The sequence below is a fragment of the Nicotiana tomentosiformis genome, chromosome 8 (assembly GCF_000390325.3).
Source record: "Nicotiana tomentosiformis chromosome 8, ASM39032v3, whole genome shotgun sequence".
NCBI lineage: Eukaryota > Viridiplantae > Streptophyta > Magnoliopsida > Solanales > Solanaceae > Nicotiana > Nicotiana tomentosiformis.
Window position 1 is genome coordinate 5,534,201 of NC_090819.1, and position 24,422 is coordinate 5,558,622.

Here is a 24,422-nt window from a genome sequence, read left to right on the forward strand (position 1 = left end):
TTCTGGATCTTGATTCATTATTTCACAGTTAGACATCGTTTTAGGATCTGGGCATGAAGTCCGCAAGCATGTCATGTCATTTAAGTACGCATTATTAGAACTGAAAAGGAAAAGATAAGAAAAATAGCAAAATTAGAATAAAGAAAAAGGAAACATCCATTGATGATGAAATATTGATTTCATTTCATTGAATTGAAGATAAGAGGGTTTACATCAAAATCAAAAGACAATAAAATAAAAAAATTCGAGTTACACCCTGAAATAACTCGTAATGTAGAAAAGATGGCAAGACTGGACTACCGGGATTTCCGCCTGACAGGGAATGGGGTAGCTTTCCAATTCTGAAGCTTGGCATTTGGCCCCATGTATAACACCTCAGCAGTGCTCGTTCCTTCCCCCGGCTGGACCATGTGGAACTCATACAACATTCGTTTCATGGCTTCACAAATATCCTCAATCTCTTCAGCTGTGAAGGCCTCTTCTTCTTCTTCTTCTTCTTCTTCTTCTTCTTCTTCTTCTTCTTCTTCTTCTTATTCTTCTTCTTCTTCTTCTTCTTCTACATATTTGGGATCAATAAATGACTTGATGAGATGCAGAACGGGCTGAGGCAGGACCCACCCATTTTTCTTGCGCTCATCAGCCCATTTTCTATCGGCCTTTGTAGCTCGGAAACCTACGCCGAAGAACTTCTCATTGGCGGTTGACGTAACGGGCTCTATGATGCCTTATAGATATACCCCGAGCCCCTTTCTGGGATTGTACCCATGTTTAATAATTTCAGTGGCTACCATGACCGAGGCATTAGATAAGCAAGGATGAGGGAATGGGGGCCCTTCTTTGCATTGATCAGCGATCACAATTTCGAAGGCTTGGTAGACAATGTGCTCACTTTCTTCTCTAGCTTCGAGACATGGGACTAAAGGGTCCCTGTAAATGGACTGTTCATCCTCCCCGTGGACAACAATTTCTTGGTTTTCATGTTAAAATTTGACCATTTGATGAAGAGTGGAGAGCACAACTCCTGCAGTGTGAATCCATGGTCTTCCTAGGAGAAAATTATATGAAGTATCCATGTCCAGAACTTGGAAAGTTACTTCGAAATCCACAGGGCCAATGGTCAAAATCAAATCAATTTCCCCTATTGTGTCTCGTTTGACACCATCAAAAGCACGCACACATACATTGTTTGGTCGGATTCTTTCTATTCTAATTTTCATCCTCTGGAGCGTTGAGAGAGGGAAAATGTCAACCCCAGACCCACCATCTAGCATGACTCTCTTCATATAATAACCTTCGCATTTGACAGTCAAGTGAAGGGCTTTGTTGTGGGTGGCTCCCTCTTGGGTCAAATCATCACGGCTGAAGGAAATCCTATTAACTTTAAAGAATTGTTCAGCCATTCTTTTCAGTTGTTCAACTGAAGTTTCAACCGGGACATATGCCTCGTTCAATGTTTTCAGGAGTACCTTCTAATGTTCATTTAAGCTAATAAAAAGAGATAAAAGTGAAACCTGGGAAGGAGTCTTCCTGAGCTGGTTAATTATTGCATATTCCGAAGTTTTTATTTTTCGGAAAAACTCTTCTGCTTCCTCAGAACTCACAGGCTTCTTAGGAGGAAACCGTTTATCCTTGCTCAGTTTTAACATCTTTTGCTCTTCTGGTTTGTGGTACTTCCTAGGTTGGTTCATTTCGTTCACCTCTCCCATAATCTCTTTCCCCTTGTAAGTAACCATTATTTTGCTATAATTCCAGGGGACTGCAATGGGGTCTCTCATAGGGCTCTGTGGTGCGTGGCTAATAACCACGGGCTCATTCAGCCTTGGTGAAATTACCGGCCCCCGCACCACATAAGTCCCTTTTGGCACATACAACTTTGGCACATTTAGCGTAACTTTCCTCTGCTCAAATCTTTTGGGAGTGTTCAACATGAGTTGTTCTTTCCTTGGGGCCCTAGGAACATAGAGAATTGCGTCCTTAGCAGGTGCTGCCTCAGTATTTGTTTCTGTAATTTGAGGAGTTAGAGTGATTTTCTTCTCATTTCTGGCTTGTTTCACCGCCGCTTTAGGTCTTGCCTCTGAATCGACAATGGCGATAATAGCTTTCAAAGCTGGATAAAACTCTTTATCATCACAAATCATTCTAATGACCAACTCGTTGTTGTGAGTCGGTAATGGATTGTTAGTCACATTGGGGACTTCCTCGTCCCTCAGCACCACTCGTTTTTGTTCTATCAAATTCTCAACGGCTCTCTTGAGAGTCCAACAATCCTTCGTATCATGACCCTCTACCCCTGAATGATAGGCACACCTAGTACCGGGCCGGTATGATGGAGATTCCGGATTTTTCCGGTTTGGAGGCACAAGTTGCAATAGACCCATCTGGACTAATTTTGGAAACAAGCTAGAGTAGGACTCACCAATAGGGCTGAAGTCGTTTCTCCTAGGATGCTCACGAGGGTGTGTATTATGTTGGTAATTTTTTTGGGGGGACGGGGGTTATATGGAGCTTGGTAAGGATGGTTATTTCTGGGAGGTGGAGCTCGGTTTTGGTTGTAGTGTTGTTGTGGCCGTGTAGTTGGGCATTCATCACCGCATAGGGAGGCGGTGCCACGGCATATGCTGCATCTTGATGGGAGTAGTAGTGTTGTGGGGTTCTGGAAGGCAGGTAAGAATGATCGCAGGATCGATGGGGGCCTCTCAAACCTGAAGTCATCATGGCTCCTTCTTCCCTCTTCTTTCGATTTGCTAAACCTCCCGAGCCGTTCTGGATGGCTTGGGAGGTGGCTCTCAAAGCAGATTGACTTATGATTCGGCCAGTTTTCAAGCCATTTTCTACCATTTCTCCGATTTTTATGGCCTCTGCAAAAGGTTTGCCCATTGCAGACATCATCATCTGAAAGTAATCGGCCTCTTGGGCCTGCAAGAAAACATTGACCATTTTTGCCTCATCCATAGGCGGTTTCACTCTGGATGCTTGCTCACGCCACTTGATAGCATATTCACGGAAGCTTTCCGCGGTTTTCTTCTTGAAATTGGTCAGAGAATTCCTATCTGGAGCTATATCAATATTGTATTGAAATTGCCTGACGAAATCTCGGGCCAAGTCATCCCATATTTGCCAATGGGAGATGTCCTGATCTATATACCATTCTGACACAATTCCCATCAAGCTCTCCCCGAAATAGGCCATCAAAAGTTCTTCTTTTCCACCTGCCCCTCTCAGCAGATTGCAATATCTTTTCAAATGAGCGATCGGGTCTCCGTGCCCGTCGTACTTTTTGAATTTTGGCATTTTAAAACCAACGGGCAAATGAACATGAGGAAACATACACAGATCGGAGTAGGAGACACTCTTTTGGCCACTCAGGCCTTGCATGTTCTTCAGACCTTTTTCGAGGCTTTTCATCTTCCGAACCATCTCTTCTTGCTCAGGGTTTCTCATAGCTCTTTCCTGTTCCATAGGAGACTCAAACTGCGGGTGCTGAGGGTAAGAGTTTGGGGTAACATGAGCGTTGTCTAGCTAAAATTGTGGGACTTGAAAAGTGAAAGTTGAAGGCTTGAAGCATGGCCTGGGAACTGTTGGTTGTGCCGTAGTAGAGACTGGTGGTGCGGTGAATAATGTAGAAGGTACCCCTGAAAACGGTGCCTGGGGGCGACCCTCAGAAGGCATACCGGTGAAATTGGACGATATAGTGGGGTACCCAAACGGGATAAATGGGTTTGTTACGGGGATTGGGACATTAGAGATTCCACTCGTCCTGGGAAGCAGTTAAGGAAATCCGGGGATTATACTGGGTGGTTCTTTGCCATTAGACCAAGCGTCCTACATTTCTAACATGCGGACGCGCAACCTCCTATTTTCCTCAGTGGCTGCAGACTCTGACTGTGGAATAGCCGATACAGGACTATCCTCAGGCTCAATAATTGGTAGATGACTTTCAGAGGCCATAGGAACACTGCCTTTAGATCTCGTGAAGTAAGGATGGGAAGCCAGATTACCACAAAACCAACCACCTAAACAGGACCTTTGTTATTTGCATACACAACAATCTGGTTAGTTTGAGATATTTAAGAGATAAGGAATTGCATATTGGGGATGCAATGCACTTAAAAAATTAAATGTTTTTAAATGTCTTTGCAACGACTGTATGTTTTATCCCGGCTTTACTATCTCTTTTCTCAAATTTCGAATCCTTATTTCTTTTTCCTTCCCTTATTGTTGTTTTTGCTCTTTTATTTTTCACTCTTTTTTCTTTCTTGTTCACTCAGTTTTCCTTCTTTTTCTCTCTTTTTCTTTATTTTTCACTCAGATTGTCTATAGCTACGATCGAATCCGATGGGGATTGCCTACGTATCATGACGCCGCATGAATCAGATCATTACGTAGTTCAGGAAATAAATGCAGAATAAAATAAAAGAAAATTTTGGTTTTTGGTTTTTTTCAACATTTCATTAAATAAAATCTTTTTGGGTTTTTCTATTACAAAGATTTTGAAAATACTAATGATTAAACATACATACTCAAAACAAAAAAACAGACTCGAAAAGGTAAAAAATACAGACTCAAAGCCAAAAATAATAAATAAATAAATAAATAGGAATACATAAGAGCCTCTAATACTACTCCGGGGCCTCGTGGTACATCACTCGGTCTCGACGTGGGCCTGCATACAATCTCTTCTTGAAGGTACTCTAAATCATCCATCACATGACGAACAAAAGTCATCATAGAAGTAAAGAACATGGACCTGGTCATATCTTCGCATTCATGGCATTTCATTACGACGTAATCAACGATTTATTTAATCCCCATTCTAATGACGACCTTTTCTTGGAGTAAGCGTCTAATTTGCTGAGACCGGGCCTCCAACACTTGTGTGGCCATATGGTTTTGGTCTTGCAATTGTTGTATGACTTCTTCCAATCGAAAAATCGATGTATAGCAATACTCTCTTTCAGCTTTGAAATCCTTTGTCTGTTGGACCATTTTATTTTCGAGATTAGTCAGCTTTTCCCTTAAGATCGCGACCCCTCTATCATACTTTTTCTTTAAATGCTGAATACACCTTGCCCGTTCTTCTGCATTATTCGCCAATTTTGCCCGAGCTTTTGCCAATTCATCCTCGGCCTTTGTCAAATCAAACCCATAATCATGAACTTTCCGTCTCAGATTGCTTATGAGTCTTTCATTTTTTTCGCTTTTTATTGGGTTTTCAGCAACTATTTTCATTTTCTGAATCTGAGCTCAGAGGGCTTCATTTTCTCGGGCCAACCTTTTCTTTTCTCCTTCATCCTCAGCAACCTGCAAACTACTGTTAAATTTGAGTTTTTTGATTTGATCCTCTAGCTTGCTTATGGTGGTCCGGTATTCCTTTTCTTTAGCTAACCAAACCCACTGTTCTCGCGCTCCATCGGTGAATTGTTGGACATGGGGTCTTTTGGCGGGCTGTTCTGTCTCTTGATCGACTCGAACTCTCTTACCATACCAGGCTGTGTAGTTAGATTCTACTTCACCCGAGGAACAATCTCGTACTTGAGTCTGTGGCTCCAGAAACCTACATTGGTGCCAAATCTGGCGAACCTTTTCTTCTGGGAATGCGGCTTTTGGGCATAGTTCTATAACTTGTGGACTCAAATCTTCATCATAAGGGACTGTTTGGTATCTTCCCAATTAGCGTAGGACTCGATGTGGAGCATATGGCTGAATACTCCAAAGTCCCATCAATAAAAGAAAGCACACTCCGGCAGATATGTAAATAACCTCGTTGACCGTAAGACAACTAAAAGTCCACTCAATTCGGTTTGCGGTCAAAAAACCCAAATACGCGAACCAAGCTTCAATACCCTCCGGTAACTCATGACCGTTTACCCGATTTTCGTATTCTTCAATGCAATCGAGTCCGGTCAGACCGTAGTTCATGTACCTAGGGCGATGGCAAAGATGTTCCACTAGCCACATTTGCAAAAGCAAGTTGCAACCCTCAAAGAACTTTGTCCCAGCTCGACAGACGGTCAGAGCTCGATAGATTTCTGCGAGAATCATCGGTATAAGAGTGTCGTTTGCCTTTTTGACCATAAAGTCGGCCATTCCTGCAAGTCCTAGCTCTATATGTCTGTCACTCCTTGGGCATATCAGAGTTCCTAAAAAGGCAACTACGAAGGCTAAACCTCTGCGTGCTTCCCATTTGTTTTTATTTCCCTGATGACTCAAACCATTGTCTGGAGCCTCAAATCCTCGGGGATCCCCATACCGGCTGTATAAGAAGTGGAATGTGCAAAATCCTTTAGCCAAATTTCCATCTTTAACCTGTCGGCTAATGCTCAGAAGGTCCAAACACTTATGAGGAGTTACATGTCTTGGTGCTATTGTATATCGGTGCCTGAGATTCCCGTCAAGACGAACATAACCTGCCATCTCTTCTAGCAAAAGGGTCAACTCAAAATCAGAGAAATGGAAAACATTGTGCGTCGGGTCCCAAAACGGTATCAAAGCTTCAATTATATCAACCCTTGGTTTAATTTTCATAAGCCCGGTGAGCCTACCTAAAGCCTTTGTCACATAAAGCTTGCTGACGTCCCCCAGGTCATTCCACTACATGTGGAGTCCCAGTGGAATCTCATCTACGACTCGAAAAGGTACATTCTCAACGGTGTTCATTCTGTACACAAGTTGAGGACAAAAATCAAAACCGACACATTTTCCAAAAACACAAAGTGGTTAATTTTAAAAATCCAAATCAGTAAATTTCGTAACAAAAAGTGTTTTTTTTTTTTTGCAAATACGGCCCTTTCAGCACTTGAGGAAAGTTTTTAGGGTTGTTTCTGCCAACTGAGGTTGGTTATAGGAGAAAAGACTGAGTTGGGTTTACATTGTGGCTATTCTTGTAAAAACAGCCTTCCGGCGCTCCATGAGAATGTTTTCAGGCTATTTTGACAAGAACGACCCCGGGTGATGATCATGTTTCAAAAGGTTCCTATTTTGGTTAGTTTTGAAAAAATATGGTCGGACCTGATAGGGGTTGCCTACGTATCTCACATCCGATGAGAATCAGACCCGCGTAATTCGGTAGGTTTTGGAGCAATAGGAAAATACGACTTATTTTGAAAATGACTTTTTTTTCAGAGTTTCAGTATTTTTCAAATACCTGGATTTTCAAAACCAGGTAAATTTTTTTATTTTTTTTACATCACTCTTTGTTTTTTCTTGGTTCCCTTTCCCTATTCTAGAAGTCGGTCAACATGCAAGACGAAACAAACATATGCACAAATAGCACGTAAAATGCATCAAGATGGTCCAATATATTTGGTACACCTGTCCTAGACGGACCCAACCCCTATGTTGAGTCCCCAAAGTCAAATGCACGTGATGCAAATAAAAGTTTCTACTAGGGATCCGGCATGAGGCTATGTTATTCTAGGTTTAGATCCTAGGTGTGTTGTTCTAGACCTGGCTTACCCGAGCAGACAACTCGAGCCGGGGGGGGGGGGGGGGGGAAGGGAGCAACGTACCGGGAATACAAAAGCTTCACCGGCTTTGCAACTTGTCCGAACCTCGTTCTAAAATTAGGGTATGACTCTAACAAAAAAGAAACCACGCGAAGCGTACGCTTCCCAAAAGATTTAGAAAACTCAGAGAGAAGAAGGTTTCGTAACAGTTTATATACAGTTCAAGCAATATCAAAGCGGTAACAAATGGCATTTAGCACATTAGGCTCAAACACGTAAAAATCAGATAATAAATAAAAGCTAAGTATAACAGCTATTCTAAGCTCAAATTCTGAACCCTGAACCAGAGATTCTGGGTTCTTATTCCCAGCAGAGTCGCCAGAGCTGTCACACCTCCTTTTTCCCGAGGGATTAGGGGATAGGGAGTTTTTCCAATTTAAGTGACATTATTCGAAATGGGATTATTTACTTATTCAGAGTCGCCACTTGGAATAATTTATGGTGTCCCAAGTCACCGATTTATTTTAGAATCCCAAATCGAGGAAATTTGACTCTTATTTTTGGTCTGCGAACACAGAAGACCGGGTAAGAAATTCTGTTAACCTGGGAGAAGGTGTAAGGCACTTCCGAGTTCCGTGGTTTTAGCACGGTCGCTTAACAATTAATACTTGGCGTAATTATCTGATTTATTACATGTTTTAAACCCATTGTGCATTTTTATGTTTTATCGCTTTTAAATATTTATGAAATTTATTTGAACAAGTCGCGATGTCGCACACTTGTCGTTTTGGTACACATTGCGAACCGCGCCACGTGAAACGCACCCGCGATTTACAACATGTTTGTTTTTATTATTATTTGAAGTTATGGTCAAGTCGCGTGAAACGCGCACTTGAATTGAGGTTTACGTATCATGATTATGCCACAGGAATCGTACTCATAGTCACGATGATTTATTATTAATCGCGCCTAAATCAAGCTACGGTGTTCGAATATTATTCAATTACTAATTTTGACATTATTGTAAGGTCATGAGGTATGTATATTGTTATGGAGGAAATGAAGTAAATTAATTATGGAAAACGTTGGCTAGCTTGTGAATGTTTATTTGTTTTGGGTCATGTGCAACAATTAGCCCATAAATACGCTAGGGAAGTTCAATTAAAGTCTTACACCAATCATGGCCCAACCTAATCTCTTATAATTTTACTGCTAATCAATATTTGAAATTAGACTAAATTTATGGCAGGAAAAGATAGATACAGGCAGGATCAATTTAGTCACTAAGATAGGAGATTAAAATGAAACTAAAGCATGCTAAAATGGAAAGCCATTACTTCATTGAATAAATAAGAAAAGTAACAAATTAATACATATTCATCAATAAAATTAACCATATGAACTACTAAAAAGGACAATAAATTAATCTTAATAAATACTCAACATGAGAACAAATTAATCTTAGCACACTCAGATGCGAACTCGATCATATCATACTCAAAGTTAAATTAAAACAGAGTGACCCAAAATATTAACGAGAAAAAAAAATAGAAAGAGAAATGAACCTTTGTATTGATGATTGTGGATTTAAATTACAACCACTCAATGATCGGATAGCTCTCAACTGGACCATTCGGACCACGGAAAACTCGAGCGGCAAATCTCAACTTGCAACCTCAATCGACCTTGCAAAACTGACGATTTAGTGGCTATTTTTGGAGCTTTGTTTGGGGGGGGGAGGGGGGAGAGGTTAATGATGGCTCAAAAGTGGTCAAGGGCTGGTGGTTTTGGGGTAGTGAAGCTGCTAGATTTTTCGAAAGAAAGCCGAAGAAAGAATGACACGAGTAGAAATTTTCTTATCCTAGAAGAAGAAAATAAATTTTTCTCAATACCTTCCTCCCTATTTTTTCCTCTCTCTCTCTCTCTATTTTTTTATCACATTTCTCTTCTATTTATAGAAAAAAAATTCGGAATTTTTAGATTTTTATTTTTTATTTTTTATTTATTTATTTTTAATTAAAAAGAATTTCCACTTCCCATTTTTCTTATTTTAAAAAAAATAATTTCCCACTTTCCTTTAATTTTATTTTTAAATTTCTCACTTTTTTTATTTTTAATATATTTAAAATCCTAATTTTTTGCTTTTCTTTTTTTATTTCCCACTTATTTTACTTTACTTTTTTTATTTCCCACTTACTTTTACTTTTTTTTTAAAAACAAAATCAGATACCCTTACTTTTATTTTTAAATTCCAACTTTATTTTACTTTTTTATTTTTAAAATTTTCACATTCTTTTACTTTTATTTTTTAAATTTTCCACTTTCTTTTACTTTTTTTATTAAACAATTTCTACCTACTTTTACTTTTATTTTTTAATTTTATATTTCTACTTTTTCTATTTTTTAATTCCCATCCGAAATTTGTTTTTTTTTAAAAAAAAAAATAATAATAATAATAATTAATTTTTATTTAATTTCGGTTTTTAATTCATTTTATTTAAAAATAAAGATAAAAATAATACTAATAGTAATAATTGACCTTTTAAATTATTAATAATATATATATATATATATATATATATATATATATATATATATATATATATATATATATATATATATATATATATATATATATATATATATATATATATATATATATATATATATAAGTGTAACAAAGCTAAAATATATATATATATATATTAAATTCTGTAAATATTTACATAGTAGAAGGTGATAAAAATTCAAATATAGTCAAAAATTAGGTGCTCATAGCTATCTCATATCTTCTTTTAATTAAAATTTTAAGAATTACGTGGGTCTCTATGAAGTGTTTCTTGGGATTTTGGAAGCATTAATTTCCTAACAATTTGTTGAATATTAGGTAACTACTCTTATTAATATGAAAAGTTGAAAGAAACAATAGTCTATATCATGTTCTTTATGTGTTTGACAATATGGTCTAAAGAAATAATAAGCAAAATATAATCAATAAGAAGAGAAATTCTCTACAAATCTACCTTTATGTTATAACTTTTATATTGAACTTAAACGTAGGGTTAAATATGAATAAATCAAAATACAGTTTAACGTTTTAGTCAACAAATATACAGTTATAAGAAATAGCCAAAGTACATCTTGATCATATTATTTGCATGGTAGATTTTACTGGATGCATTTGGCAAACAAATTTCATAGAGTTATATTACATAACAGAGGTGGATAATCATTATTTTTAAGTTTTTTTGGAATTAAAAATCCATATAACTTTTGAAGTTCATATTTACTGTTCCTAGATATCAGTCATGGTATAAGAACTATTTCTTGAATTCTGACTGAGATGTCAGTAATGGTTTTTTGAGTACTTTAAGTATAGTGACTGGAAGTGCTTTAGAAGATGAATTTTATATTTCCTTCTCAATTTCTGTGTGATAAGATTTGATATCACCTTATTAGATGTGTGATAAGCTTTGGCCGTGGATAGCGAATTGAATGTTTCATCAACTTTACTGTTGAGTTGTTGAAAGAGAAATGTTTAACCGGCTTACCATTAAACTGTCGTTGATAGAATTTAGTTCAATTGTAGATGCAATAAAAACGAGAGAACTCACCGGCTTACCATTAAACTGTTATTGATAGAATTTAATTGAATTGTAGATGCAATAAAAATGAGAGAACTCACTGATCTCTCGACTCTCTTTTGTTACGGATTTGGATACACAATTCCTTTAAAGTATTATTGGCAACTGACCTCTTACTCTTTGTGCTTCTCTTTCTCGGATTTGCTTTATTCTAATATATGAATATTCTTGAGTTGCATTTGTTAACTAACTCTAGATTTGTTTCTCTTTATTTTAGATTTTACTTTATAAGAAAGAATTTTCCATTAATATCGAATATGAGGATACTAGAGATTCTTTACAAGAAAGAATTTCTATTCATTCTCCACCGTGTGTTTATATTTTACTCAACCATCTTATAGATATTTCATCAACATGGATTAAACTAAATATAATCATGAGATCTGGATAAAATGTGGACACAGAAAATGAGACTTTCCTGTTCAAAACCGTGGAGTTATTCTGTTACTAAGAACAATAATATGAGGTACATAATATATATGATGTTTAGAGATCTTTTTTTCCTTTTTTAACTGACCAGCAATTCGAATTGGTAATTTCTTAAAGTGTAAACTTTGTGTTGGGATATTGTTACTTGTCCTCTCAAGTTTTGACGATGATGCTTCTAAAATAACAACACAAAAAGACGAAGAAGGCAAGAAAAGAAAGAGGGATAATACAAACGGGTAGAACACCTTGATGTTGTAAGATAAATGTGAGGAAATGCCCATTGAAAAGTATGAAACTATTGAAAATTGGATTGCTTCCTCGATCCTCAGAAAGCTGGTCAACATTCTGAAGCTAAATCGTCCATTTAGAAGCAGACAAGTGAATTTACGAGAAGATTGATGTGCTGCGGGAATGCGATGAGGTCTATTTTATGTATGTTTGATTTAGCTAGGTAGCATTTAGGCCGAAGATAGCACAGGTCTCAGGATCAAGCCGTAGCTATTATGATCTTACTTCTTTGTTCTCTCCACTTGGGTTCGTGATGCTTGCTTTTGAACTTTCTGAAATTGCATGTCTATTAGATTTTAAAAGAGTTTTGAATAAAGGTTCTTTTTTTTAAAAGTTTATAACACTACTAGGAAATAGGTAAAGGCTTTTACAAGTTCTTTCCAGAAATCAGACATTAGATGATCAATTTTTGAACTAAATCTTGATTGTAGTGTTATCTTAAATATGTATTCCAATTTGCTACAATATGATTGTCTTTCTTCTAGTGATCCACTCTCTATAAAATCAATGATATGAAGAGTGTTAGATATAAAATCAATTTTCTTATACACATGCAAAATTTATATGTATACGGATTAAATTTATAATATGTAAAAGAAAATGTTAATTTATTTATTTATATCCGTGCGTAACGCGAATAAATTTACTAGTTATTAAATAAGGAGTAGGCCAAGCCCATTCTTTTGCGGCTGCTATGTTTTAGTAACCTAGGGATTAGAGGAAAAAAGGAAAAGAAACACAAGGCGTAACCCCAAAAAAAAAAAAAAAAAAAAAGAGAGAGAGAAGAAGAAACAGAACAAAAGAAGAAGCAAAACAGTCAGGACCCGTCGGCGAGCAAAGCCGTCACTGTGTGAGCTTTCATAGGTAATTTTTGAAATTAGTCCAACTTTAGACTTAGAATATAAGTATAAACAAATGGGTTCTTTAAAAAGATGTTTAATAATTATAAAGATGTTTGTAATAATTAGCTAGTGATATGGTAATGATTAGAAAGTAAAGGTAGTAATAAAATATTGGGTTGGGTTAAAAGCTACTGCTATGCAGAGTTATTTTGGTAAAAATTTCTTGATTTTGGTTTATAAGATGTAATGATTGCCGATGATTGGCACTTTGATGGTAGTAATAATGATTTAAGTTTTGGGAACCTTAGAATGCATCAGAAATCATTCTTCTGCTGCTTTTAAAATTTGGATACTAATGATTAGCCAATAATTTGTAATAATAAGGGAATAAAGTAATGATTATTTTATTATTGACAATGATTAGAATAATGAGGTTGGGTGGATTAAGCCATTGAAATACATTCGGCAGTTGCACTTCTTCGGCATTCACGTACTGTGTTTAATAAGTTTGTGTTGGGTTTTTAAGTTTAAATGTAGCTTAAAAGAGGATGAACAAGAAATTGAGAAAAATTGAAAATATTTTCCTCCTTGACACAGGGACATTGTCTCATATTGGAAGAGGAAAAAGTTTTGATGGGTATATATATACAATTGCACTTCTTCTAGCTCTTAAAGAGTTAAGAAGAAGGCAAGCCTCGCGTCGTCGTCGTCGCTCGGCTTCGGATTTTGGATTTTGGACCAAATTTATTTGTTAATAATAAATATTAACAGAAATGTTATTAAATATCTATTTTTTTTAACGAAAAATTAATATTAAATCTAACGGAATAGTATATGCCCTTTGTTTTTTGTAAAAGCCATTTAATTTATGGCCTTTTTATACAAACAACCCTTTTGAAGAGTTGCACCTCTTCAGTTTTGAGCTCAACATTGGCTATAAATACCAGTCCATTCTCTCAGATTTTCCATACAAATTTCTGACTTCTCCTCATTTTTTCTGCATTGTTTTAACTACAAAAAAAAGCAACAGTAAATGTGATTTGCTACCGATCTTTGTGTTCGCTGAAACACTGGGATTTGAAGTATCGTTACACCAGTGTGTAATTCGTTCTATCCTGAGAGGAAATAATCCACAACCTTGGGTACTAGGAGGGGATTAAATTCCTTAAGGAAACACTGTGAATTCAGTGGGCTCAGATTAAATTCTATTTCTTTTACATTTCTGTTTATATGTTATTTTATCTTCTCCAGAATTATTTTACAAATACATAATAATAACAAGCTTAAGGAATTTAATATTTTCTGTATTTGTGTTATACTCATTGTTTCTGGAGACTAAAACCTGTGTGATTTTCTACTCCAGTGGAGATTAAAATCTACGTGATTTTAACGTTTGTTTGTGTCATTCTTTTACAGAAATGACGAATGACAACAGGAACCAGACTGTTCCTATGGTGATTGGCAATGCATCGACAAGCCGAACAATACCGGCATCCGGCAGAAAAACCTGGAAAATTTTCCGAGATTGATTTCAAGCGGTGGCAGCATAAGATGTTCTTCTACTTGACGACTTTAAGTCTGCAGAAGTTCATTAAGGAAGATGTTCCTGTTCTGCCCGACGAAACTCCAGAAAATGAACGCTTTCTCATGACTGAGTCGTGGAAGCATTCTGATTTTCTATGCAAGAATTACATTCTTAGCGGACTAGAGGACGATCTGTATAACGTCTATAGTAATATGGAGACGTCAAAACAACTGTGGATAGCGCTTGAAAGAAAATACAAAACGGAAGATGCCGGGTTAAAGAAATTTGTTGCCGCTAAATTTTTGGACTATAAAATGGTAGATAGCAAGTCTGTTATTACACAAGTCTAGGAATTGCAAGTGATTATTCACGATCTCCTTGCTGAAGGTATAAGTCAAATTAATACTAATGTTGAAAGTATTAATTATATTGTTTCTACTAACAGAATTTTCATTGAAGGTCATGTCATCAATGAAGCATTCCAAGTTGCAGCAATGATTGAGAAGTTGCCTCCTTTGTGGAAGGACTTCAAAAACTACTTGAAACACAAACGCAAGGAGATGTCCTTTGAAGATCTCATTGTTCAGTTGAGAATCGAAGAGGACAACAAAGTTGCTGAAAAGAAAGGCCGTGGAAACTCAACAATAATGGGAGCAAACATTGTTGAGGATAGAAAGAGGAAGAAGGCATATGAACCGAAAAGCAACCCAAGCAAGAAGCAGTTCAACGAAAATTGCTACAACTGTGGAAAAGCTAGACACAGATCTGCAGATTGTCGTGCTCCAAAGAAAGACAAGAAGAAGGGTCAAGCAAAAAAACATGGTTGAAAAGCACGAAGATGTCGATGACTTGTGTGCTATGCTTTCTGAATGCAACCTTGTGGAAAATCCTAAGGAGTGGTGGATTGATTCTGGAGCCACTCGTCATGTTTGTGCTGTTAGAGAAGCGCTTGCTATATATGCTCTTGTTGGACCCGAAGAGACGCTTTCTATGGGAAATTCTGTAACGGCCAAAATTGAAGGATGTGGGAAGATATTTATGAAAATGACTTCTGGTAAGGTGGTGACTTTGAACAACGTCCTTCATGTTCCCGAGATTAGAAAGAACTTAGTCTCTGTTGGACTTCTTATTAAGAATGGGTTTAAGTATGTTTTTGTATCCGATAAGGTTGTAATAAGTAAGAATGAGATGTTTGTAGGAAAAGGTTACCTCACTGAGGACCTTTTCAAGCTGAATGTAATAGTTGTTGAGAATAATAATAAAATTTCAGCTTCTTCTTACTTACTTGAGTCAAATGAATTATAGCATATACGTTTGGGTCATGTCAATTATAAAACCTTGCGAAAAATGATTAATTTGGAAGTATTGCCTATTTTTGAATGAGACAAATCAAAATGTCAAATATGTGTGGAATCTACGTATGTTAAATATCCTTAAAAGTCAGTTGAAAGGAATTCAAATCCTTTAGACTTAATTCACACAGATATTTGCGACATGAAGTCAATACCATCTCACAGTGAAAAGAAGTATTTCATAACTTTTATTGACAATAGTACTCGATATTGCTATGTTTACTTACTTAATAGTAAAGATGAAGCAATAGACACAATCAGGCAATACAAAAATGAAGTTGAAACGCAACTTAACAAGAAAAATAAAATGATAAGAAGTGATAGGGGTGGTGAATATGAATCTCCTTTTGAAGAAATATGTTTAGAATATAGAATAATTCATCAAACAACGACCCCTTACATGCCCCAATCCAATGGGATTGCGGAAAGGAAGAATTGTTTATTAAAAGAGATGATGAACGTATTGTTGATAAGTTCTGGTTTGCCACAGAACTTGTGGGGGGAAGCCGTTCTTAAGGCTAATCGGATACTAAATCGAGTATCCCATAGCAAAACACAATCCATTCCATATGAAAAATGGAAAGGAAGAAAGCCCAATTTAAATTATTTTAAAGTGTGGGGGTGTTTGGGCAAAAGTGCAAATTCCTAAACCCAAAAGAGTAAAAATAGGACCGAAAACCGTTGATTGTATTTTCATAGGATATGCGACCAATAGTAAAGCATATCGATTTCTGGTTCATAAATCAGAAAATCCCGATATTTATAATAATACGGTTATAGAATCAGATAATGCCGAATTCTTTGAAAATATATACTCGTATAAAAAGGAATGTGAGTCGATTGGTGAAGGATCTAAATGACCTCGGGAAGAAACAAAAGAAAGTACATTTAATCATGAGGATCCAAGACGTAGTAAATGTCAAAGAACGTCTACTTCATTTGGACCAAATTTTGTGACTTGCTTATTGGAAATGAGCCTCGAATATTTAAAGAAGCTATGTCTTCTTCGGAATCATTATTTTGGAAAGAGGCAGTCAATAGTGAAGTAGAATCCATATTGAACAACCATACATGGGAATTGGTTGATCTTCCTCCTGGAAATTAACCTTTGGGTTCTAAATGGATTTTTAAGAAGAAAATGAAAGATTATGGCACTATTGATAAATATAAGATAAGACTTGTAGTCAAAGGGTATAGACAACGAGAAGGTCTTGATTATTTTGATACATACTCTCCAGTTACAAGAATTACGTCCATACGAATGTTAGTAGCATTAGCTACAGTTTATGGTCTTGAAATTCATCAAATGGACATTAAGACGACCTTCTTAAATGGAGATTTGGAGGAAGAAATCTACATGGAACAACCTGAAGGGTTTGTGGTTCCAGGTAAAGAAAAGAAGGTATGTAGATTTGTTAGGTCTCTTTACAGACTAAAACAAGCGCCCAAACAATGGCATGCGAAATTTGACCAAACAATGTTGTCATTTGGTTTTAAGATAAATGAATGTGATAAATGTGTGTACATTTAAAATTTTCCAAATCACATAGTCATTGTTTGCTTATATGTGGATGAAATGATGATAATGAGTAATGACATTTCCAACATAAATGCGACTAAGCGTATGCTAACTAGCAAGTTTGATATGAAGGACTTGGGAGTTACTGATTTAATTCTGGGGATTAAGATCAATAAGACTCCTCAAGGTCTAGCATTGTCATAATCTCATTATATTAAGACAGTACTTGAAAACTTCAAGAACTTAGGGTTTAAAGTTGCAAAGACTCCAATTGACGTGAATCTTGCGTTAGCAAAGAACAAAGGCCAAAGCATATCACATTGGATTATGCTCGTGTGTTGGGATGCTTAATGTATATCATGAATTGTACACGACCAGATATAACTTGTGCTATAAGTAAATTGAGTCGATACACGAGTAATCCAGGTCAATCTCATTGGATGGCAATGAAACGAGTTTTGGGATATTTAAAACATACCCAAGACTTTGCTTTGCACTACAGTAAATACCCTACAGTGATTGAGGGATACTGTGATATAAATTGGATCACCGGTTCAACTGATTCTAAGTCCACAAGTAGATATATATTCACTATTAGTGGAGGAGCGGTATCTTGGAAGTCGTACAAGAAAACTTGTATTGCCCACTCTACTATGGAGGCTGAGTTCATAGCCTTAGATAAAGCCGGTGAAGAAGCTGAATGGCTCCGGAATTTCTTGGAAGACATTCCATTTTGGCCCAGACCGTTGGCACCAATATGCATACATTGCGATAGTCAAGCGACAATTGGAAAGGCTGGGAGCGTGATGTATAACGGTAAATCTTGTCATATACGATGAAGACATAAAACTGTTAGGCAATTACTCTCTAGAGGAATTATCATGATTGGCTATGTAAAGTCAAGCGATAATGTGTCGGATCCACTTACAAAATGCCTAACTAGAGAGGTAGTTGAGAAATCATCGAGGGGAATGGGACTATGGCCGAGAACAAGCCATTGTGGCGGTAACTCTACCTAGAAGACTGGAGATCCCAAGATCTAGGTTCAAGGAGATACAACAAAGTCATTAATGACGGTTCAACACTGTCAACTAAAAGTTTGCTCCATTCTCGTGATGAGACAATGTTCAGTACCAAGGATAAAACATTAAGGCTTTTTAATAATTTCTAAATTTGATACGGGGTATATCAAATAGTGTATCTACGGGATGACACGTTTAGGAATCACCTATGTAAGTGTGAAGTGTTAGCCGCTTCAAGGAGAATTTTATAAGGCCAATTCTCTAAGCATTTATGAAACCAGGCAGTGTTCATGGCTGAAACAAACACAACAATGAGAGCCAAAGACGGTTAAGGGTTGGTTGTGTGACTTATGGTTGTCTAGGTATACACCAAAGTTCGACGATTTAAAGATATCAAATCTACCGATTAACCGAGTATATCCGACATAAGTTCACTATGGAAAGTTCAAAGGGAAACCTACGTATCCAGATGTAATTAATCCTTGCTTGCGAATCACATAATTTTTCATGCATATTTTCGTGATATAGCCATTCCCCATTCATGTGGGGGATTGTTGGGTTTTTAAGCTTAAATGTAGCTTAAAAGAGGTTGAATGGGAAATAGAGGCAAATTGAAAATATTTGAGTTTCCCACCTTGACAAAGGTACATTGTCTCATATTAGAAGAGAAAAAGTGTGATGACCCAAAAGGTCATCTTATATTTTAGACCTCGAATCTACGCTCTTAAGCCTTAAAAATCTTATATTTATCCTCCTCGATTTGTGTGCACAGTCTGGGCATGTTTCCGGGAAGCTTTATGTTGAAACTTGATGAAAACAAGAATTTATCCCTTAAAAAGTTGATTTTATTTGACTTCGGTCAATATTTTTAGTAAACGGGCCTGGATTAGTATTTTGACAGTCCCGGTGGATCCGTATTAAATTATGGAGCTTGGGCGTATGCCCGGAATCGAATTCCGAGGTCCATAGCCCGAGAAATACATTTTTGACTAAAATTGAATTTTAGAAAATTAATGGTTTTAAAGTATATGATTAATGTTTGATTTTGATGGTATCGGGCCCGTATTTTAGTTTCGGAGCCTGGAACAGGTCCGTTATAATATCTGAACTATGTCTGTGAAATTTGGTGAGAAACGGAATTTAAGTGACGTGATTCGAACCTTCGGTTGAGAAAATAATAACTTTAAGTGTTCTTGAGAATTTCATTGATTTTGATACTAAATCCGTAGTTTTAGGTGTTATTTTGGCGATTTGATCGCACGAGCAATTCCGTATGATGTTGTTAGACTTGTGCGCATGTTTGGTTTGGAGCCCCGAGGGCTCGAGTGAGTTTCGGATAGGCTATGGGGTAATTTGCACTTAGAAAATCTGAGATTTTTGCTCCAGCAGTTGTTCTGGTGTGCCCTTCTGCGCGTTCGCGTAGGTAGTGTCGCGAACACGAAAGGTAAAATGGGGGCAGGGGAATTTTCTTCTTCGCGAACGCGAAGCATTGAGAGTGGTACCCTTCGCGAACGCGATCAGTCTCCCGCGAACGCAATAGTTTAAGGGACCTGGGGGAGGGAGGGGTCATGTTTTTCTACGCGAACGCGTCCAATGGGTCGCGAACGTGAAGGCTTGGGGGAGCTGCCTTGCGCGAACACATAGAAAGACTCGCGAACGTGAAGGCCTTAGGCCGATGTGCATCGTGATCGCGACAGGAGGAGTGTAAAGCACGAAGGGTGATGTCATGCATGCATTATTTATATTTTGAGGAAGAGTGTAAAGCATGAAGGGTGATGTCGTGCCGTGATATGTGAGTGTTAATGCACGAAGGGTGATGTCGTGCCATGATTTGTGAGTGAATAAGCACAAAGGGTAATGCCGTGTATATTATGAGAGGTTTAATGCACGAAGGGTGATGTCGTGCCGTTCTATTTATGTATTTGGTGAGGTTGAGAGTAAAAGCACGAAGGGTGATGTCATGCAGTTTTCCTTTGTTGTTTTATTTGCTCAATTCATTTAAGTATTTTCAGTTTAATTCTGTCTTTTTATTATTCTCACTCTTTATATTGTATTCCCCCACTGTATGTCCCCTTCCCATTATTTATGCGTTATTTCTTTATTTACTGTTGTTGCCACTAGCATGATTATAATGTTCAGGTTATATGTGGTTGTCTTGTCCTAGCCTCGTCACTACTTCGCCGAGGTTAAACTCGATACTTACCAGTACATGGGGTCGGTTGTACTGATGCTGCACTCTGCACTTTCTGTGTAGATTTTGGTACCGGCTCAGGTTGATCAAGATTTTGCTATTGGTCCACTGTCCGGAGACTCAAGGTAGATCTGTCGGCGTTCACAGACCTTGAAGTCCCCGTCTATCTTTTATGTCCTACTATTTTCTTTCATTCAGACAGTTATATTTCTTTCAGACTATTACATGTAGTAAATTCTAGAATGCTCATGAATTGTGACTCCAGATTCGGGTGGTAGTAATTAATACAGTTTTATAATATTCTGTACTTATTATATTTCATCTTAGTTAATTATTATTATTTACTGAATGGAAATAAGGAATTGGTTTAATGTTTCTCTAATGTTGACTTGCCTAGCAAGTGAAATGTTAGGCGCTATCACGGTCCCGTCGGTGGAAAATTTCGGGTCATGACTGTTGGTATCAGAGCACTAGGTTGCCTAGATCTCACGATTCACAAGCAAGCTTAGTAGAGTCTGGAGGATCGGTACAGAGATGTATGTGCTTATCTTCCAGAGGCTATGAAGTTTAGGAACAAGTTTCACTTCTATTCTTCTTTGTCGTGCGATTTTGCTTTCTCAATACTGATTAAACTCTTCTACTCTTATACTCTCGCAGATGGCGAGAACACGTACTGCTTCCTCAGCTGAGCAGCAGCCAGAGCCTCCAGTGGCAACTCTTACGCGGGGCAGAGGTCGAGGCCGAGGTCGTGCCAGAGGCCAAGGCAGGGGCAGGGGCAGGGCTCAGCCTAGAACCCGAGTAGCAGCCCCAGCAATGGAGTCTCAAATAGATCTTGACGAGGAGGTTCCAGCCCAGACTGTTCCTACAGGACCAGCTCAGGTTCCGGAGGGGTTCATTGCCACCCTAGTACTTCAGGACGCTTTGGTCCATTTGGTGGGCCTTATGGAGAGTGTGGCCCAGACTGGCGCATTTCCCATGGCACCAGCAGTCTCTCAGGCTGGAGGAGGAGCCCAGACTCCCACCACTTTCACTCCAGAGCAGATAGCTCCCCAGTATCAGACTCCAGCAGTTCAGCCAGTCAGATTAGTTCAACCGGTTATTGTGGCACAGGTCGAAGATGGGCCAGCTATGTCTTCTGAGGCTTTATGGAGATTGGACAGGTTTATCAAGCTCTTTCCTGTTCACTTCAGTGGTGCTCCTTCAAAGGATCCCCAAGAGTATCTTGACAGTTGTCACAAGGTTCTACGGAACATGGGTATAGTGGAGACTAATGGGGTCGATTTTGCTGAATTTCAGATGACTCGTTCCGCCAAGAAATGGTGGAGAGATTACTTGTTGACCAGTCCAGCTGGGTCGCCTGCTCTTACTTGGGACCAATTCTCACAGCTCTTCATAGAGAAATTTCTGCCTATCACATTGAGAGAGGAGCATCGCTGTCAGTTTGAGCGTCTCTAGCAGGGCAGTATAACTATTACTCAGTAGGAGACCCGTTTTGTGGATTTAGCCCGTCATGCTATTCTTCTGCTTCCCACCGAGAGAGAGAGAGGGTGAGGAGGTTTATTGATGGACTTGCTCAGCCTATCAGATTGCATATGGCTAAGGAGACTAGGAGTGAGATTTCTTTTCAGGCGACTGCTAATGTCGCCAGACGAGCCGAAATAGTTCTTACTCAGGGAGGTCAGGGGTTTGACAAGAGACCTCGTCATTCCAGTGAGTTCACTGGTGCCTCATCTAGAGGCAGGAGTACTTTTGGTATAGGACATCTTCCCATGCCGTTTCATTCAGCGCTCCAGGCATCCCACGGTGCCTCAGGTGGTCGTGGCTCTCAGATGCATTATTCCGACCAGCTAGCCTACAGTGCACCACCAGCTCTTATTAGTGCACCTCCACTCCAGAGTTATCAGGGTGGTTATTCAGGTCGACAGGGTCAGTTTCAAGGTCAGCAGTCACAGCAGCCGAGGTTATGTTATACTTGTCATGATCCGAGGCGCGTTGCTAGATTTTGCCCTCGGGCAACGGGAAACTCACAGCATCAGAGTTCTCGTGCCATGGTTCCGGCACCAGTTGATGCACCACCTACTCAGCCAGCCAGAGATAGGGGTCAGGCAGCCAGAGGTAGAGGCCAGACTGTTAGAGGTGGAGGTCAGGTCATTAGAGGTGGAGACCAGCAAGTTAGAGGTCGTCCTAGGGACGTAGTTCAGGGTGGTGAGGCCCAGTCCTGGTGTTATGCTTTCCCAGCCAGGCCTAAGGCTGATTCATCTGATGCTGTTATCACAGAAACTGCTTTAGTTTGCAGTAGAGATGCTTCAGTTCTATTTGACCCGGGATCTACTTACTCCTATGTGTCATCCTATTTTGCTTCCTATTTGGTTGTGCCCCATGATTCTTTGAGTGCTCTTGGGTATGTGTCCATGCCAGTGGGGGATGTTATTGTTGTGGATCATGTTTATTGTTCGTGTGTGGTCACCATTAGGAGTCTTGAGACTCGTGTAGATCTTCTACTTCTCGACATGGTTGATTTTGATGTCATACTGGGTATGGATTGGCTGTCACCTTATCATGCTATATTAGATTATCACACCAAGACGGTGACCTTAGCCTTACAGGGGTTTCCTCGATTAGAGTGGAGAGGCAATCTTGGCCATTCTGCCAGTAGGGTTATCTCTAATGTGAAGGCCCAACATATGGTCGAGAAGGGGTGTCTAGCTTATTTGGCTTATGTTCGCGATTCTAGTGCGGAGGTTCCTTCCATGGATTCAGTGCCGGTTATTCGTAAGTTTCCAGAGGTGTTTCTTACAGACCTACCGGGGATGCCACTTGACAAGGATATTGATTTCTGCATTGATTTGGCTCCGGGCACTCAGCCCATTTTCATTCTGCCATACCGCATGGCCCCGCCAGAGTTGAAAGAATTGAAGGAGCAGTTGCAAGATTTGCTTGATAAGGGCTTCATTAGACCTAGTGTATCGCCCTGGAGTGCACCTATGTTGTTTGTGAAGAAGAAAGATGGATCGATGAGGATGTGTATAGATTATCGGCAGTTGAATAAAGTCACTATCAAAAACAAGTATCCAATTTTTGAAGATTGATTTGAGATCTAGCTACCATCAGTTGAGGATTAGGGTATCAGATGTCCCTAAGACAACTTTTCGGACTCGGTACGGGCATTTCGAGTTTCTATTGTTGTCATTTGGGCTGAAAAATGCCCCATCAGCATTCATGGATTTGATGAATTGGGTGTTCAAGCCCTACTTGGATTCCTTTGTGGTTGTGTTTATTGATGATATCTTGATCTACTCTTACAGTCGAGAGGAGCATGAGCAGCATGAGTTTTGGTTGAGTTTAGTTGCTTTCTTGGGTCACATTGTATCAGCAGAGGGTATTCAGGTGGATCCTAAGAAGATTGAGGCAGTTCAGAACTGGCCTAGACCCACATCAGCTACAGAGATCCGTAGTTTCCTGGGTTTAGCGGGCTATTACCGTCGATTTGTGAAGGGGTTTTCATCCATAGCAGCCTCATTGACCAGATTGACCCAGAAGGGTGCCCCGTTCAGGTGGTCAGACGAGTGTGAAGCAAGCTTTCAGAAGCTCAAGACAGCTTTGACTACGACACCGGTATTGGTGTTACCCATAGGTTCAGGATCTTATACAGCATATTGTGGTGTATCTCGTATTGGTCTGGGTGCGGTGTTGATGCAGGGTGGCAAGGTTATTGCATATGCTTCGCGGCAGCTGAAGGTTCACAAGAAGAATTACCATGTTCATGATCTAGAGCTGGCAGCCATTGTTCACGCATTGAAGATTTGGAGGCACTATCTTTACGGCGTGCCATGTGAGGTATTCACTGATCATCGGAGCTTGCAGTATTTATTCAAGCAGAAAGAACTCAATTTGAGGCAGAGTAGGTGGCTGGAGCTATTAAAAGACTATGATATCACTATATTGTACCATCCGGGAAAGGCCAATGTGGTGGCCGATGCATTGAGTAGAAAAGCAGTGAGTATGGGCAGCCTTGCTTATATTCCAGTTGGCGAGAGACCACTAGCATTGGATGTTTAGGCCCTGGCCAACCAGTTCGTGAGGTTAGATGTTTCTGAGCCCAGCTGTGTCCTAGCTTGTACAGTTGCTCAGTCTTCTTTGTTTGAGTGCATCAGAGATCGGCAGG

The 24,422-nt window shown here is 38.8% G+C and overlaps 2 protein-coding genes across 2 annotated transcripts; one reads left to right on the forward strand and one right to left on the reverse strand.

Annotated features, from left to right (window-relative positions):
• Positions 1-433: 433 nt before the first annotated feature.
• On the reverse strand, positions 434-3,459 carry LOC138897014 (uncharacterized). The gene is made up of 4 exons (XM_070182965.1): positions 2,703-3,459; positions 1,512-2,383; positions 993-1,466; positions 434-556 (listed from the first exon to the last, which is right to left on the reverse strand). Exons 1-4 carry the CDS (start codon positions 3,457-3,459, stop codon positions 434-436), a joined length of 2,226 nt encoding a protein of 741 aa, XP_070039066.1.
• A 10,653-nt stretch (positions 3,460-14,112) lies between these two features.
• LOC138897015 (uncharacterized) lies at positions 14,113-15,000 on the forward strand. The gene is made up of 2 exons (XM_070182966.1): positions 14,113-14,501; positions 14,619-15,000. The coding sequence occupies exons 1-2, from the start codon at positions 14,113-14,115 to the stop codon at positions 14,998-15,000; spliced, it is 771 nt and encodes a 256-aa protein (XP_070039067.1).
• Positions 15,001-24,422: the final 9,422 nt, after the last annotated feature.